Genomic DNA, 19,203 nt, shown 5'->3' with positions numbered 1-19,203 from the left:
CAAAAATACGAGTAATAGGTGAATACATTTATTATCGTTTTAGTTACAACAAGTCCTATGCATAAGCATAATTCCATAAAATCCTAAATAAAGCAATAAAACAGTACTATTTGTCCATGCAACCATTTATTATCCATACCCTCTTCTAAACCAACAAACAGACACTATTCCTTTTTCCAACGGTTCCCTCAAACTGTGTATAACGACATCATTAATTGGTTCCCCAATCATACAAAACTTTGAAACTTCCACAACTCGAATTTCCACTAATTTCCCTAAATATTCCTCTTTTAACTATATCAAAACTTGTTCGTCAAATTTTTTATGTGTTACGTAATTTTTTTTATCGTGACATATTTCAGTCGCTAGAACTTCTTGTACCTCCTCTATTTTATGTTCATAAGGAGAATATAAGTGAAATGTAAAGCCGCAGGAGTCCCCAATCGAGGATAAAACTGATTAATAAACAAACCAGGGAATTTGTATTTTTCACATAAATCTAAAGTTTCTTGGAATTCTCTTTCCGTTTCTATTGGAAATCCACAATTAATATCAGTAGCTACAGCTATGCCAGGTACTCTATAATATCTTATAATACAATTTACACAATTTCCTTTATATGTTCACTTACTTTACTCTAAAGAAATTTATGACGTTTTAAAAATCTTCTCTGCAGCGTTTCATTTTCATATCACTTAAAACGGCGTCACTGGCTGATTGTACTGGGACGTGGAGGAAAGCGTAAACTCTCGTCCGCCATTATCTTTGCTATTTCTTCTACATGTTAGTAGATTCGTGAGGGATTCGACATACGTAACTGTAGTCTATAACCTTTAGGTATTAGGTACCTCTACTAATTTCCATCGAATTTTACATTTAATAATCTAGATGCTTTCATATTTATTGATGAATACATTTTTTAAATTTTCTTATTATTTTATTAGTTAAGGAATATATGTAAAATTTCCCGCTGGAACATTTTTCGTGGTAGACAATCATTGGTTGAAAAATTTTATATAAATAGGTGTGTAAGCTCTTTAGTAAGGTCGCCCTGTGACTGTGACTGATCGTCGAATGAGCATACAGATGATTGCCGATGCTCTAAAGCCGATAAAGAAATGGTTAGAAAAATTTTACACGACAAAAGTGTGTGCGAAGTTAGTGCCAAATCTGACTCCTGACCAAAAGCTCTTGTGTCAACGGGTCTGCTCAGATTTTTTTGAAAGTTTATAGAAAGATCTGCTTTGAAAAGGACCCGATTTGAGTCGATGGAAGCGGTAAAGCAAAAAACGGCAAAACTTCTAATGGCACTCACCAAAAAAGACTTCCAGCACTGCTTCGATCAATGGAAAAAACGCATGGAAAGGTGTATTGTGAGGGGAGGAAAGTATATTGAAGCGGAGCATTCGAATGTAGAATAATTTTTATGATAACACACTTTTTCGTAACCATTTTTTTCATTTAATAGTCAGACCTTGTATTGTATCAGGTAAAATTGTTATATTGAAATTCTAGAGGATTTAAAAAATTATTCATATCTAAGTTGCTAAACACATAATGAATAAATAAAAAAATAAAAAATGGGTCATATTGTTATCCATATAAATTAATAAAATCAATACAAGTAGTGAATTTATGAGATAAGATATTTAAACATTCTCGTTTGATTTTATTGTGGTGGTGTCTGTTTAAGTACTAACTGATCTGTAAATCACGAAGAGAAATATAGAACTTTATCATGAAGAATATTGAAAAAGGTACATTTGAAGTTGCTGTCAAAAGATCTGGTAGGAGTGATTTGTTAATTTATTTAAAACATTTTTCAAAGTATTTTTTCTTATTTATTCATATTAAGTAAAATCATTTATCTCACGCGTGTATCTGTAAATTCCACTAATAATCTAGATAATCAAAATTAAACAAAGATATGTTCAAAATCCATAGTTTTGTTGCCATAGTTTGCCAAATTTTGTCTAAAAAATTGATAATTGAATTGTTAGTAATGCATACATTTAACAGTTACAAAATTTTTAGATTTAAGCTTTAAGAATTACAATAGGGAATAAGGTTGATCCTTAAGAAATGAATTATGACGTTATTTATAAAAATAGTTATAACAGATATTAAATCTGAGCAGTACGTTACTGTTTTTGACAAAATAATGCATTAAATAGAAGTAATACTGTTATATTACAAACTTGAAGTTATAATAAATATTTAAATTATATTGACTACTGGGCAATTACTTAATCGATTATCAATTTTGTCTCTGATATTTCGTAGGTTTGTGTTTTATATTTCATTCATAAATTTAAAAACTTAACAAAAAAATAATTATATTACCAATTATTCACAGAATGATCTTGGACGATCAGAATCGTAAAGTAAATGGCATGTGTGAATTTTGTGTTACCTTAAATTTTGTTTAAAACAATACCTATTTTTGAACAAAAAATGCTGTACCACATACCTATGTTCTACATGTATTATACCATACCTTTCATTGAAAGTATAAGGCTGCTATTACATTTGTATTCTGAAGATTAAAACGGATGATTTTTGTCATAGACCGTACTTGTTAAATTACATTCTTACAACTGGCTTATATTCTCCAGGGTACTTTAGTGTAAGCCAAATCCTTATTAGCCTCTCTTCTTCTATTTCTATTTTTCTAATGAGATGTAGAATTTTTATTTAATATCAGAATAAATCTTGAGACGGTCTGAAACTTTTTGTAGCATATCTGATGGACTTGTATCAAAAATGTTTTCGAGTCTGCCCGATTGGACATTAAATCACCTTACCACTTTAATTAATGTTTCATTTCAAAATGGCACTTTTCCCAATTGCCTTAAGACGGCTATGATTATACCTCTGTATAAAGAAGGAGATGAAAATCAAGCATTAAATTATCGCCCAATTACACTACTTCCCACATTATCTAAAATCATAGAAAGATTAGTCAAAAAGAGGCTTTCATCATTTTTTTTAAATATAAAATAATTACTGCCCATCAATTTGGGTTTTTAAGTAGCAAATGCACAAATGATGCTAGATTCTTCCTCTTAAATAATGTCTACTCTAGCTTTAACAGCTATCACTCCACTGCAACTTTTTGCGATTATTCTATGGCTTTCGATTGTGTTGATCATAATATTTTAATCAACAAATTGCAGTACTACGGTTTTAGGAGAACACCTCTCGCATGGTTTAAGTCATACCTTTCCAACAGAAGTCAGCTTGTAAGGGTTTTTGCAAGCCAATAGAATGTGGAGTGCCCTAAGGCTCAGTACTAGGCCCTATTTTGTTTCTTCTGTTTATAAACGACATCGCCTATCTAGACATCAGTGTTAAAATATGTCTATTCGCAGACGGCACTAGATTCTCCGGGAGAAACCCTGATTTCACGACACTTCATAGGACCATATCTAGTGATCTAATCATCCTTAAATCATAGTGCGATTCTAATCTTCTCTGTCTCAACGTTTCTTAAACTAAAGTTTTATCATATAAAAATACATTGCAGCCTTTTTTATTAAATAACACCACAATTCACGTCGTTGGATCTGTAAAATTCTTAGTGCTTGTTATGGACAATTCGTTGAAATGGAAGTTACATATTGCCGCCTTATCTAAAAAATTAAGTTCCTCCTGCTTTGCGCTGAGACCAGTTTCCAATCAACTGAACTTATCCACCTCCTCAACAGTTCATTATGTCCTTATTGAGTCGCATCTCCGTTATACCCTTCCCTTCTGGGGTACGTGTGGTGCGATTCAATTTGAGCGAATCTTCAAACTACAAAAGAGAGCTGTTAGATATTTACTCGGACTAAACAGCAGGGACTTATTTAAAAGATTAAACATTCTGACTCTTCCTACCTTATTTACCTTAAATCCGTTTGCCTAATTCGTAAGCATGCTTCTCCAATTCCAAAAACATCGTTGCACGGCTATCCACTTAGGAAAGCGGAGCACGACCTTTACCTACCTACTCCACGTTCAGAATTAGTTAAGGACTCAATATTTTACAATGCAAAAAATGCACAATCACTTGCCAATTGAAATCGAATTCCGCAATAATTTGAGGGCATATGTACTGGAAAGTCTTGTACTCTGTAAACGATTGTAACAATAAAGCATTTATCTCTCTCTCTCTCTATTCCCTTTCAGAAACGAAACTGAATATATTTCTAGTAAATTATCTTTTCCTCCTATATAATAACCATGGGTTTTTCGTGATTTTATATTCGATTTCAACACCTTTTAATGGTATATTTTTTCATATGCACTGAGTCATATCTAGTATAACAATTAAACCATCCAATTGAATGAATAACACTTTTCCTAAATACCTTTTTATAGAAAAAGCCCTCTAAGAGGTGATATTAGACATAATCTACGCAATGACAATGAAATATAATTGATACATTAAGATTAGACACCTTTGTTCTTAAAAAATTTTCGTTTTGATAACCATTCTGATAATTATGTAAAGCAAATATTTTTTCAAATTAGATGCTATCTGAATCGCAAAATTGTATCGCCTTTTCTCTTCTTCTCATTTGTGATTTTTCGGTTTTACATCTATTAAATAAATGATTGATTTGTAAATTTATAAATGCAAGTATTATAATCAATTGAAGTATTTACTTATCTCCTGAACATAACTAATCAGCTAATAACAGTTGAGATATTCTTAAAATGGTCATGTATTATATTAATTCCAAAAAAAAATGGAGAATTGATTATTTTGTTCATTTTGAATTAAATGAAACTGTTACTTTCCTGGTTGCTAGTACAGTAGCTCAAGTCTAGTAAAGAAATGTACATGCTTGTGATCATCACTTTTTGTAACCAATTTTCAAAGAGTAATATCTCATTTTTGGAGAACTGATTATTTTATTCAATAATGAACAATTACTCTTCGAAAATTAGTTACAAAATAGTGGTGATCACAAGCCTTGAGAATGTACAGTTTGGCAAATACAGGAGTGAATGTCGAGAAACGTACGATAGACACGAAGTTAAAGTGAGAAAGTAGTCGAATGACAAAGAGAGTAATATGCGCTTGGTGAATTAGTACGGTAAATAATCAAAGTACTAAATTCTGTACCCCAGAATAAAATATATATTCTATCTCGGTATCCAGTAAAAACAATGAAAGTAGGTAACCACGCAGTACTCTTCACTATCTAACAAATACAATAGAACTGACAATAGTAGTCAAGTATACCTGCTTGAGGGACCGTACTAATCCCTACTACCGTCATCTAGTAACGCGCATTGACGAGCGTTGATATTTTACATTCATTCTTATATTTGCCAAAGTGTACATTACTAAAAGCGAGCTACTGCACTAGGAACCCTCTTGTAGAAGTGACAGTTTCATTCAATGTTATCATTTTTTTTTCATGAGTTATTATAAACTAGATTCTTACATCAATTCATTAGTGAAATTGAAAAATCTACTTCTTGTCGTATCAAACAGTTGTCGCAAACTTTCATCGTATATACCTACTACGTATTACATACACTTTCTTTTGATAAAACGCTCAAATTTATGAAAATCTTAGCTACATAATCGTATATGTTCATTACTAGGTAATTACAGTTGATTCAAGTACTAATATGATTGTTGAAACTTGGACTTGTATCAAAAATAATAATATAATAAATATAAAAATATTTCGTTATTAACCGACTAAATAATAATCAAACTTTTCTTGTTGGATCTTTTTAAACTATAGATGTTGCGGAAATGACTGATTTCTTATTAAATTTACTTTACCTTGTTATTGTGATCTCATTAAAAAGTTGACAGCAAGGAGCAAATGCAAAGATTGCATTCCCACAATTGGTGTTTTAAACTGATAACATGAAAATGGACAGATAGAAGTACAAATATTCTGTCCAGAAACCAAGCTAGCTGTTGCAATAAGCTCAGAATCTTCTGTAATCCAAGCGGTAACATATGCGCAGCTTATTACGTACAAAGAAACTACCCCAAATATATTTATCAAATATCAAAACGCCCTCCAAGCAACCACATGACTCTTGTAAAATTGAGACAAGTTAGTATGGAAATACATCCACTATTTGAACTCACTGGGAGCAAACAACAAAACTACTCTAATGAGTCTCACTGGAGTGTGCAGCAATGAACAAGCTGATTACCTGGGGAAGAAAGACGAGACAAGGCTTTTCATAGGACCACAATGTTTTATAGGTTTCCCAAAAGCCATCAAGTCATGGTCATAGAAAAATGGGAAAACAAGAATAAACTAGAAACATGGAATAAGACCCCCATCTCTGTAATAATCAAGAAGATTTCTATCTTATTATACCAACTATTTTCAAAAGGTTCTCTTCCTTCTTGTGTCTGAGGCTGCTCATAAACAAAGGCTACGGAACTTATATTTAATTTTCTTAAAGCAAGAAGAGGTAAGCTCCCTACTCCCTAACTCATCTAATCTACTTAACCTTCCAACATTTTAATAAAGTCACGTGAATTATTGTTCTTATCAAAATATGTACTACAACTACATCTCACTTTTCCTAATAAAAAAATCCTCTTTGTATAAAATTTTTTTTCTAGGTCTTGGATATCGCCACATTCAGTATTTATTAATGTTTGCTGCTTGCACCATCGCCTATGGAATGAGAACCGTTCTAAATGTAGCCATAATAGCCATTTTAAGTAATGACAAAAAGGAAAGGAATTATCCAGTAAGGCATTTTCGGCATTTGTATGAAACAATTTTGTTTTTTTATCGTATACGCTAATAAAAATATCTGTAAAACCTTTTGGAATTAGGAAAATTCAACTAATTCCAAAGAATGTTTAAAGGTAGTGTCCACTGTTTAGTCCTTCATTGCATTATAATTCTTAAGTGATTCTGGTTTTCTTCTCCGTATCCTAGTTTGATTTTAAATCAATCCAGCAGTCCGAGAATTTGAAGCGAATAACCAAATAGATTTATGCAGTTTACATCAATGACGATTAAAAACTCTGGTACATAGTTGTACGTATATACACTAAGACATAGACGCTATGTATCCCGTTTGGAATTTTCTTTTTTGCTATTCACAAATTTTCATTTAATATCGTTGTTCATAGGTATACCCGAATTGGGCAAGTAAAAAGAACATAATGTTATCCTCTTTCTTTTGGGGATATATTTGTCTACAAATTGGAGCAGGTCAACTAGCGAAAAATTACGGTCCAAAATTATTTTTATTTGCGGCTATATTTATTACTTCATTATTTACATTACTGACACCATATATGGGCGCATTGATCGGATATGGCGGAATAATATTATGTAGAATCATACAAGGATTATCACAAGGATTTCTAGTTCCATCTATTCACAATTTACTTAGTCATTGGGCACCTGCTACTGAGAGAGCAACATGGGGTAGTGGTGTATACGCTGGTAGGTTGATTTTATATAAATAGGTATAAAAAAATTAAAATTAAATCTCGATTTTTATTATTTAGGTCAAGCATTAGGAAATGTACTAGCCATGCCCATAACAGGCTTAATATCCGATTCAAAATATGGGTGGCCAGCAGCATTTTACTTATACGGAGCGTTGGGAATATGTTGGAGTATTTTATGGATAATATTCGGGTCAGATAGTCCTGCAAAACATAAAAGTATATCATCAGATGAAAAACAATACATAGAATCGTCAATTGTGACAGAAAAAGATAGTCCTGTAAGTTTTGATATGATTCATAATTAAATTAGAAAAAAGCACGAAACAGTTAAGTACAGGTCGACCAACATAGCTTTGCCTCTGAGATGCGCAAACGATAAACAGAAAGGGCTAGTGTGCGACAAAAACGGACTCGCCCTTTCACCGGGAAGTACAATCAAAAGAAGAATTTTAGTCGAAACCGTTGATTGAATGCAGTACCTGAATCAACGTAGAAACAAATTTGGTATCGGTTGACGATAACGATAAAACAGTAGAAGATAGAAATCCTAACATCCTTATTTATTCGCAAGTAGAATATAATATGTTAATCACTAGAGAGTATTTATTGTAGATGGATTAATAGTCACAACACATAGTGATATCCTTTCTACCTAATTGAATGTTCTATATTGTAATCCTAGTCAAAATTCATTTAAATAAAAGTTGAGGATTAAAACATATCGGATTATGAGGATTATTAGGGCAGTATTTGGGAATGGATAACCTTTAAATTGATGATTACTTAATGATTAAATGATTATTTAACAATTTTTGAGAATTTTTTGAGTACAACTGCCACAATCTCAGTTTGGTTTTCGTCAGGTAGTACTTCGATTCCGTATAGATTACTAGATTACTAGATTACAGTGTCGCTATCCTCATCATTTAAATCAATAAACAGATCATCTACGATAATGTCTATTATGGGTTCATTCGTCATGAAATCGCCCTCAAATTTCTTCACTCTTTTGCTAAGAGATTTCTTTCCACTGCTCTGGGGAAAATTCTTTGATTCGATTGGATTCAAATCCGAATGATATGGTGGTAGTCACTCAATGATTTGCTGCTAGAAAAAGCAGATCTATTTCATACCGCTTATATTTTGGTTTATAGTTATTTATGAGAGCATATAATTCAGGTTTCAGCATCGTTTTATTAAATGGAATATTTCTCTCTGATAACCATCTCGGCTTTTTTGGTCAATGTCGTTGGTATTTTGTCGATTTGTTTATTGTGATAAGGTGCATTATCGATAACCACAACGCTCTTTGGCGGCAAATTCGGAATCAACTGACATCCATTTCTTATAATTATCAAAATTCATCTCATTATGATAATCACCTGTATTGCAATTCGATTTCCATCTTATATAAGCATTAGGCACAAATCCATTTTCTCCACCTGCATGTATTATGATTAAACGTTGCCCTTTACTAACAGGTTTTCTTAAACCATCCTACTATCACTCCAGCCTTTTTGATGCGTGTGTGTAGCATGAATACAAGTTTCATCCATGTAAATAATAGGTAGACTCTCTTATCTATAGGTCGGCATTTTTTTAAAGAATTCTATTCTCAGTAGTTGAACGGGCTGGCGCTCCATTAATATTTTTCTGTTCGTTTTCACCTTCCTCCATGGAAATCAAGTTTATGAATGCTTTTTCTCAAAGACTCTTTGCAACCCTGATAGTCCATATCGCGAATGATATTTCTATGAATTACCCTGAGTGTAGGAACTCTTTTTTCTGTGATTTGGAAATTAACTATGCACCTACGTAAAATAGCCAAATCAGCATCATCCATAGTGAGTTTTAATGTTTCACTCTCTTTTTATTTGGAATTGAAAACGTTTCCTGTTCACCTTTTTCTATTTTTTTCATCTCTGATTTAATGTTCCTTACGGTTCTTACGCATACAACTGTAGCCTCTGTTACTCGTTCTTCGATGATAAAAAATAATTATTAGTAAATTTTGACTTATTTTTACCAATACTCCTTACCGTCGCAAGAGGAATCCTTATTTCCTCTGCCGTTGCTTCTGCCTGCATAAACCTTAAAACATTGTTGACAATTTCTCTGCTTTGTCCACTCAGAACCTTGTTTTTCACTTTACTGTTCAAAGGTATTTTCAAAGTAACGAACACAGAATTATCACAACAGTTCACTAAATAATTTCTGTACGGACTATACTAATCGATGTGGACTGCACGAGGTCCTCGACATTAATAGCTCTCGCCCCACTCCTCCGACTAGTCTACTGCGCATCCAATTTTCAGAGACTAAGCTATGTTGGTCGATCTGTACTTAAGAAGAAATCATTAATTTATTCAATTTGTAAGTCTCCCATTTTTTAGGACGTTCCAACTCCATGGAAATCAATATTTACCTCACTACCAATGATTTCATTGATTGTAGCACACTGTGGTCAAAATTGGGGATTCTGGACCTTGCTAACTGAAATTCCAAGTTTCATGGAAAAAATATTGAAACAAAACATAACCTCGGTAAGTGTTAAATATATGATTATGTAGGGATACATCATCGTTTTTTTTATTCTTGCATTCTATTAAATTTATCAACCACACTTAAAATTAATTTTTTGTTGCCAGTTTGTTAAGCTATAAAATTAACTAACATTATAAATGGAAGCAATGGGTTTGAAAAATTTTAAAAAAGTATACTTTTTTTTAACGAAAATAACTTAATTTTACAAGAATAATGGTGTTTATTTTAAGTCGATAGAGTTAGTATTAACAAACTTACAAAGCTTCCAATTCCAATTAGGTATTACGTCATCAGCGCCGATTACGTAGGAGTTTGTCGATAAAAATGGAGCTGGGTTTTTTTCGTGGTTCTTCAGACCTAACCTAACCTAACCTAACCAAATATATTCTCTTGCAATGGCTACTAATTTTGCCACAAATAATGATAATGCAGGATGAATCAGTTGAACAGACAGATCGCTAGAATGGCATATTCATTGAGAGAAATCAAAAAGATTTTATCTGCACGGAACCTCTTAATTTTGAGATACCAAGTGTTGAAGTTTAAATTAATATATTACATTTAATTTAGAGCATATTTGACTTCGATTATATTGGACTTGTGTTCGTGTAAAAAAGTGTATGATTTTCATCACAAAATAATTAAAATGAAATAGGGAAATACTATATTTTTCTATACGTTTAAGTATCCATAGAATTTATTAATTTAATTTATTGCCTGATAACTAGCAAAAGGTGTCAACCAACTTACATAAAAAATGAAATTTAAAAAAAAAGAATATATCCATATTACATTTTGACGATTTCATCATGAGAATTAAATAAAAAGTAACACTTTAAGACTATATTATTGTTGCAATAATAGTCAAGCTTTTAAATTTTGAATATGCTATTGAAAAAATGAAAGTACCTAAAATCTTCACAATAAAACCGATTACTTGTACTTGATAAAACAGTATTCCCTTTGTCGATCCAGGCTTCGACATCCTGACAAAAAATACGTCGAATACAACATGACGCGATAGGATGGTAAAACAAAACGACGTTGTTGTAGATGCTGCTGTAACTTGTCGGGCGAAACTCGATCGGCGCTGGTGACGTCAGTAGGCGATTGGCGCGTTGCAAGAATATATTACACTTTTAAAAATTTATATCAGCGCTATTATGAGTGCTAGAGATGTGTAGTAAATTGCAAAATGTATGTTACGGCGTGCCAAATCCTTTGAAAATAGAAGCCCGTCATCGTTTTCAGAACCATTGGAATTTATTACACTCATCGTTAGAAGGTGGAAATAGACCATTAATTTTTAGGTGTAGTAGATTTTCTGCTAATAATAAGGTGTGTTAGATATTATCATCTATCGCAAAAATCAAGAGAATTCGTTAGAAGAAATGGTCAATGGAAGAGAAAAAAATCCTGCAATTATGTTTTTTTTTCTTTTTCAGAATAGTTTGCTCTCTGCTTTACCATACTTTGTTATGTGGGTGATGACTTTTGTCTTCAGTCCTCTAGCTGATATGATAGTTGATAAAAAAATAGTCAAGCTTATTACTAGTAGGAAGATCTTTAATACAATTGGTAAGTTGACGTATATGTAAATTATTCTTCATTATTATAGTTTTGTTCACAACATACAGTGTATTTAGAAATTCTGAAATGAATATATGCCCCAACTAGATAGTTGAAAAGTAATAAAAACTGAAAATATCAAAACATTTCTTCCATTTCATTTCCACTTTTGTATACTCATACTTATTTCACCTAATTGACCTATGTTCGTCTACTGATATGTGATGTCATAGTATTTATACTTACCACTTAAATTCAATTTTCATTAACATAAATATCTAAAATCAATTATCTGCCGATGATCTAAAAAATTTTATCAACAATTGGAATGCAAAAAATTGAATATTAAGAATCATTCGCATACCAGTGAGATATAGAAAAATGTATCCATAATTATTTTATTATTATAATTTGATTATCCTTTGGCAATATATTACCAATAGTACCAACTAAAAATTATGAATTATTTAAGCTATGTAAATAACTTTTTTCGTAAAAGGTGTAAAAATATTTTTCTTATAATGCTCCATGCATGGTACATTCCTAAATTGCGGAGACAGAAAGGGGGTTGTCTTGAAGCACAAATGTCCAATAAAAAATTATAGGTATTGGGATATTTATTGTAGTCCAATCTGTATTTAATATAGTTTTTCAGAAATCAGCTAGATTTACTATCAGATGATTGCGGATCATAACCCAGAACGAGATTTTGACCAGACTTTTCGATCGTTGTTATCGGTGAAAATTTTAAAATTTAAAACTAAACCTGCAAAAACTGTTATTAGTTTAGTCTTGTTCGTTAATTTATAACTTTATTAACATTCGTTTATTAGCTCCACCTCTATGTTAGTTTGTCAGCTTGTTAGTAACTCTTATTACTGTTAGTGTATCCCACCACTTCAATTGCGTTCGTAGGCCTCGACCGGCCTAATGCGTCAACCTCCGGATTCGCCGGTCGTAGGCTCAATTTTACAACTGTCGCCCTCTTTTGGAGATTCACTATACTACCTGCATCAATATCATATTACTATTTTAACATCTTAAATTTTATTATGTTGTTCGTGAAGAATTTTACATCCGTGTTCTGTTGGAGATTTACAATACTAATGATTAGATCTAGAAAAAAATCGACAATAAATCAAATTAAAAACTGAAAAATAAATATATTTAAGAAAAATTAAAAAACACGGTTTTAAAGCACATCAAACTAAAAAGTTAGAAATAAGTCGGAGCACTTTGTTCCATATTTCTCGTACATCGAGACCCCCATATTTTTTCGTTCAGTGTTGTTTTAAGCTTATTTCAAAAATTATTTTGAACTTTTTTGTTTAATGTGCTGTAAATGCATGTTTTTTAGTTTTCTTAAAATATATTTTTAACAAAGTTATCAACAGTTTTAAAAATAATTATTGAACGGCTGCAATAACCTTTGGATGACTCTTTTAAGAAATAATCATAGATGTTTTCGTTTCCTCTTAAGGTTTATATGATTATATTTATCATCGGAACTATATTTTTCGATTGAAATTTTCTTATTTTTTTTAACATTATTTATCAATTTGGCAAATTCTTAATTCTGCTTCTTATTACTACAACTACCAACTTTAAAAACAAGTAGAAACAAATATCATTAGCACTAACCTAAACTAAAAGTTTAAGCCAAGGAGCTGATTAACTTTTCTAACGACATCAGCTTTTAGCATTTTTAGGTGGGACATTATCCTAGAGATGTCTAAGGACATAACAGATCTATCAAGAATTCTATGTCTTCAACAATGTGATAATGACAACTATAAACTGTTTATACATATTCAAAATATGCAAATATATAACTTTGTGGGGCAAAAAACAAATAATTTGCTTCAAACATGAAATTTTTCTGTTGTTTAACGAAGCGTTTAATCTAATAAAAACTATTTGGAACAATTCGCTTAAATAACCCCGATTGAGAGACTTAGATCATAAATTCTGTCTATCTTTTGATATGTCCTCTATCTTTTTAATCCTAAAACCTAAAATTCAATATTTCTATTGCTTGTACTACCACAGCCAACAACCGACCAAAAGCAGGAATTGTAACAATAAAAATGAAACACTGCAACTAATAATTTGTTGCACAAACAAACAAACAATCCTATTATATAGCATTATATCATTCAGTGTCCGAAGGACAGTGAACGGGATTTGGGTTAAACTGATCATAGTTTCTAAAAAAGGTTTGAGACATACAATTTCATTTATATTAATTTGCAGGTTTAGGGTGTCCCGCGATAACTCTTTTAACCTTAATTTGGATCGATACAAAATGGGGAACGATTGCCGTATTGGTGATTGCCATGGGTTTCAACGCTGCACAATACAGCGGTTTCAATATTAACCACATAGATTTATCTCCAGTACACGCTGGTACTATGATGGCCATTACTAACAGCGCTGCAACCGTTTGTTCTATATTAGCACCACTAGCTGTTGATTTGTTTATATATATAAGTGGTTATGAAGAGGTAAGTAACAAATTTATCATAGTACTATGACGCTATGAAGACAATATTTAAAATATTACGCAGTGGTGTTTTCGAAAAATATGATCCTGGATTGGATAGATCATCTATCAGCTAATTGTGGATCCTCTCAGAACAGTTGCCGAACGCCTTTTATTGTTCATCTGTTTATAAACCTTTATTCAGTTGTGTGATAAATTTGAGGTGTTTCAATAATTATTATAGAACAGTTTTTAGATTTTATTGTTAATAAGAATTATCAACTTAAAACGTTAAAAAAATAAAAACAATCGAAACAACCTGTCAACTAATATAATGTACACACCTGTATTAGGATCATATCATCAAGTTTCCAAACGTAAGTAAACATTTTGATCGGTTTAACTCGATCATAGCTTCCGAAACCTCTAACTTAACTATTTGATTATTTAAGGTCACATGACTTATGACAGGAGCCCTGAGGGCACACTTTGGTTAATTTGCATATAAAAGCATATAGTTCGATGTGCAATTGTAAAGTGTATCGCTTTTATTACTATTTGTTTTGTCGTTTTTTGTCAATAATATTCCTCATGGTAAAAGTGAGCGATATGGAATTGGCCAAAAATAAAGCTAACAAATCTAGTTGAAAAATATGATCAAAATTAATCGGAAAGTCATTTGAAGAGCTACTTGCACTTGTAAAGTAGACTGACGTAACACTAAGCGGTGGTAATATGAAGAGAATTGAGGAAATTACTAGGGATCAGTAAACATGAATGATCAATAAGAAGATATTTATATTTACCCTGCACGCGATATGGCCAGTTAGCAAAACAACTTATCCAAACCAATACCCTAAATTACGAGGTCTGTCTATTAAATAACGAGACTGGTTACGAAAAAGGGTTTTATTATAAAAATTATTCTACATTCGAATGCTCCCCTTCAATATACTCCTCTCCCCTCGCCACTCCTTCCCATACGTTTTTTCCATTGATCGAAGCAGTGCTGGAAGTCTTCTTTGATGAGTATCCTTAGGAGCTCTGCCGTTTTTTGCTTTACCGCTTTCATCGACGTATATCGGGTCCCTTTCAAAGCAGATACTTTTCAAGGAAATCTGAGCAGACCCATTGACGCAATAGCTTTTGGTCAGATTTTTTGGCACCAACTTCACACAGACTTTTGTCATGTGTAATTGCTCGTGTAAAATTCTTTATCGGCGTCTATAGCATCGGAAATCATCCGGATGCTTATTCGACGATCTGCACGCACAATTTGGTCGATTTTTCGTCACACATGGTTTTCGACACGAGAAAAAACACGTTCGTTTCAAACCGCTACTGCACAAATACTATAATAGTGACGGAAACGTGTTTTGCGACGTGCATAGACAAAATATCTAAATACCCAACGTACTACTCGTTTTTTACCCCACCCGTCTAAGGCGGCCTCTAGGCACGCAGTTATTTAATAGCCAGACCTCGTAAAATCTACAGTTACGAGACCAATTCAAAGTTTTGAACCAACAAGGCGTTGCAGAGACTATAGTCGGCAACTGGTGTGTACAATTAATACTTTTAATATTGCGATGGAAAATGTAGATAATATTGTATCTATCGCATTTATATTTTTACACAAAATTATTTTAGAAACTAATGTATTGAGCCATACGTTGCATATTTTTGTCAAGAATGTTTAAAGATCATTTCATTAAAAAAAATGTTTTATTTACCGTGTCTTTTTGTACCACGTAGTATTCATATAATATTATTTAACTTTTTACTTCTTTAACCTTTTAATATATTTTTTTAATTTTAAATCTTTTTTGACAGAAAATTATAGTTTCAAGAAAACTAACATTTCGACTTATTTCAGACATTATCAAAATTACAAGGGATATTTTATAACAGATTCCATAAATACCACAGTTTTCGTAAAATAATTGAGTGTTCTTGTACTTTTTAAACATATCACACATGTATCTTCGTCTCTCAATTTCATGTTTCGTTTATATCAAAATCGGTGGATGCATAATTTATTTTGTTATTATAGACAGACGTGGCTCTTTGGAACATTGTTTTTTGTACTACTTCAACTTTTTACTTATTGGCAACAATTTTCTACATTTGCTTCGCTTCCGGAGACGTACAAAAATGGAACTTCAATGGTTCGACACCACCAACTCCTCCACAAGACGATGATATTAAAATAAAAGTTCTGCGAAAAATTTCAACGCTTTCTACAGCATGAAAATCGTGCAAATTGCAATGGTATTAACGAAAAAACAACCTTGAATTTTTGAAAGCATTAAAAAGGTTGCGAAGAAATGAATCACGTAACATAGAAAGCTTATTTTAAAGTAGAGTTTGCTTGTCTTTGAAAATATTTTTAATGCTATTAAAGTTGCAGAGTACATCAATGAATCTTAAAAATTCATATAGAACCATAAAATTATTTGTTCTTCCAAAAAGGCATTAGAAATATTATAGTAAGCTTTCAACGTTAGATATTAATTTTTCATGAGTTCTTTATTTTAAAATATATCAGCGTTTTTATTGACAAAATATATTTTTTGATAATACTGGGTATTGTTATTGTTTTTGATCTCTTATCTCTTTGTAAACGTTGTAATGGATAGATGAGACACTGTTATTAAATACCAAAGTCAATGTTGACGATGTTTAGGGATAAAAAAATTATTTCACAAATTTTTCAGCTAACCTTTTGTTATAAATAATTTTATTTATTTTGTTTACATAGTTTTTAGAATAAATATGTACATACTGATGTTTTTATACACTCTAATACCTGACCTTTAACCTCTCAATGCTAAGTAACAACATTTTTATATATTATCTTGATCTTTATTCTTGAAAAACAAAATAAAATTTCATTATTTCATATGTTGCCTAGCCGTGACGAATGTTGGCCTTCATCAAGGCAATTTTCATTCTGTCAGCAGCCAGGCGAATGATGAGGGGAGGTTTTATTAAACCAAGCCAGGTTTGACTTCTTCCTGGACCTCTTTTTCCAAATATTTTCCCTTGCAGGATGCCATATCTGGATTCGTTTCGAATTATGTGACCAAAGTACTGTAGCTTACGAGTTTATGTAGTTATCATTACTTTTATAATTCTTCAGGACTTCTTCATTTGTTACCCGGGCGATCTAAGGGATCTTAAGTAATTCACACAGAATTTAAGTTTTCTTATTTTTATTTCAAGAGAAAGATAATATGAGTCTCTAAGAAGGCACTCATTAGATTAAATGTGGATCTGGCTTTTTCAATGCGTGCTCTTATTTAGGTTGTTGATCGAATCCTCGTTTATAATAGTACCTAGGTATTTATATTTTTCGACTTATTGTATTGGAACCTCTATGTTATAGAGATAACTTCCTCTTACTTATAATCAAGAGTTTTATCTATTTGCTGACTAAGACGGGCGAAACTATCCACCAGGCTTTGTGAATATTTTATATTACCAGCAAATACAACGGTGTCATTTGCATATCTGATGTTGTTTAGCCTGTCTCCATTTAGCAATATACCAGTATACCTTCATGCATCTTTATATCGCAACCTGCAACCCAAAATGGTTGGCTCTTATAATTTGTAAATTTTCTTGTGAATTACTTTGATAAAAAGCTTCAAAATATGGCCAATTAGACAAATCCTACGTTATTATTCGCATTTCTTGGTGCCTAGATTCCAGGGAAGTGTAGTAAGCTTGGATTTTAACACTTCTGATGGTATTCTTTCAGACTTATATACACTACCGGTCAAAAGTTTTTTCCCACCGTATAGTTTGCGTGATATAAAACAAATAAAAACAATATGATCGTACTACATTTTCATTTAATAGATTTTTATAGTCTTCTTTCGTCAAAATCAATTTTCAACAGGTTTCAGTCGCCCTTTTTACAAAACATCCTCAAATCATCACCGAGCCTTCGACTCATCACTTTCTTCCACTCTTGATGCATCCAATTTTTATGTTCTATCGCCAAAGTGGATGCATATTTTTTCACGTTGTAGTCCACGGTACGTCGAGGTATTTTCAATTCGTGGGCAATGGTGACGATACTTTGGCCTATACTACGAAGACGATTATTACACAAGTTTCTACCGATAGTTCCATTTTAAGAAAGAAAACAATTAGTATACGAATTTCACAAAAAAATATCTTGGAACAAAAAGTATAAATCACAGCACGTTCCTGCATCTCACAGGTCTGACTGGGAATAAACCACAATCATGAACATGAAAGAATTGATTCACAGTTGAAGGATAATAAACAAATCAGCCGGTACTTGCAATTTTTAACTTGTCGCACTTACCGATAAAATATAAACATGCGCTCGTATAAAGTAAACAAATGAAGGACACTATTGATTTTGGTTTGTAAGATGCCCTTTCAACCTTCTCTCAAAAATGAAAGAGAAATTTGTTCAAGTGTATTCTTATGAAATTAATGAATGGATCATGGAATGAGCAAAAACTTTTGATCGCTAGTGTATGCTTTTAAACATCTTCGCAATCAGGGCTATCGTTTTGGTATCAACTAGTTTGAGGAACTCTCCTTGTACTTTATCAGCGCCTGCTGCCTTGCCATTCTTTAGTTGCAATACTGCTGCTTGGACTGTTTGTTTTAGGATTTCTGGTCTTTCCATTACTACTTTGGTCTTCAAGTAGTTTTGCAACGTATGATTCCCAATGTATATTTTTGTCTTCTTTCATTCCTTATTGTCTTGTTCCATTCCTTGTTGCCTTCGTTTGTATCTTGAGTTTCTTTTATAAGGCTTCAATCTCCTCCTCCCTCTCTATTACTTCTTCCTCTTTGGCCTCTCTGATTTTCTTTCTTATTGCTATTTGTATTGTTTTATAAATTTCTAGGTATTGTTTAACTTTTTTCTCTCTTCCCTCATAATCAAAATCTATTTTGTTTTCCAGCATTTTTCCTTATTTGAATAACCTGTCTTGAAGTGTTTCTAGTTTTTGGACTATATCTCCTAGCTTTCGAATTTCTCTTCATCATCTATTGGAAAACTTGATACACCAAAATCTAATTTGATAGTAAGCATTACCATGAACTGGTTCACTAGAACCATTGTAGATCTGTAATGAGATGTCTTGTCCTGTTTGTTTGTCCTCTGCCTTTACGA

General features: G+C 32.2%; 1 protein-coding gene across 2 annotated transcripts; it reads left to right on the top strand.

The window, feature by feature from the left end:
* The first annotated feature begins 1,629 nt into the window (after window positions 1-1,629).
* LOC130902053 (putative inorganic phosphate cotransporter) lies at window positions 1,630-16,828 on the top strand. 2 transcript variants are annotated; one of them, XM_057813855.1, is made up of 8 exons: window positions 1,630-1,787; window positions 6,596-6,726; window positions 7,118-7,436; window positions 7,502-7,722; window positions 9,838-9,987; window positions 11,434-11,566; window positions 13,811-14,061; window positions 16,093-16,828. In XM_057813855.1, exons 1-8 carry the CDS (start codon window positions 1,739-1,741, stop codon window positions 16,288-16,290), a joined length of 1,452 nt encoding a protein of 483 aa, XP_057669838.1. In that variant the 5' UTR covers window positions 1,630-1,738; the 3' UTR covers window positions 16,291-16,828. The 2 variants fall into 2 exon arrangements, with proteins under 2 accessions (XP_057669838.1, XP_057669839.1); XM_057813856.1 differs by having other exon boundaries at window positions 1,656-1,757; window positions 16,093-16,827.
* The last annotated feature ends 2,375 nt before the right edge of the window (window positions 16,829-19,203 follow it).

The sequence above is a fragment of the Diorhabda carinulata genome, chromosome X (genome assembly GCF_026250575.1).
Source record: "Diorhabda carinulata isolate Delta chromosome X, icDioCari1.1, whole genome shotgun sequence".
Lineage (NCBI taxonomy): Eukaryota > Metazoa > Arthropoda > Insecta > Coleoptera > Chrysomelidae > Diorhabda > Diorhabda carinulata.
This window is presented reverse-complemented; position numbering and strand designations above follow the sequence as displayed.

Excerpts from the sequence above, each read along its gene's own strand:
- LOC130902053 (XM_057813855.1), top strand. The coding sequence starts at position 1,739 with ATGAAGAATATTGAAAAAGGTACATTTGAAGTTGCTGTCAAAAGATCT. Across the intron at positions 1,788-6,595 it reads AGTTGCTGTCAAAAGATCTG|GTCTTGGATATCGCCACATT; the intron begins GTAGGAGTGATT and ends TTTTTTTTCTAG. Across the intron at positions 11,567-13,810 it reads GAAGATCTTTAATACAATTG|GTTTAGGGTGTCCCGCGATA; the intron begins GTAAGTTGACGT and ends ATTAATTTGCAG.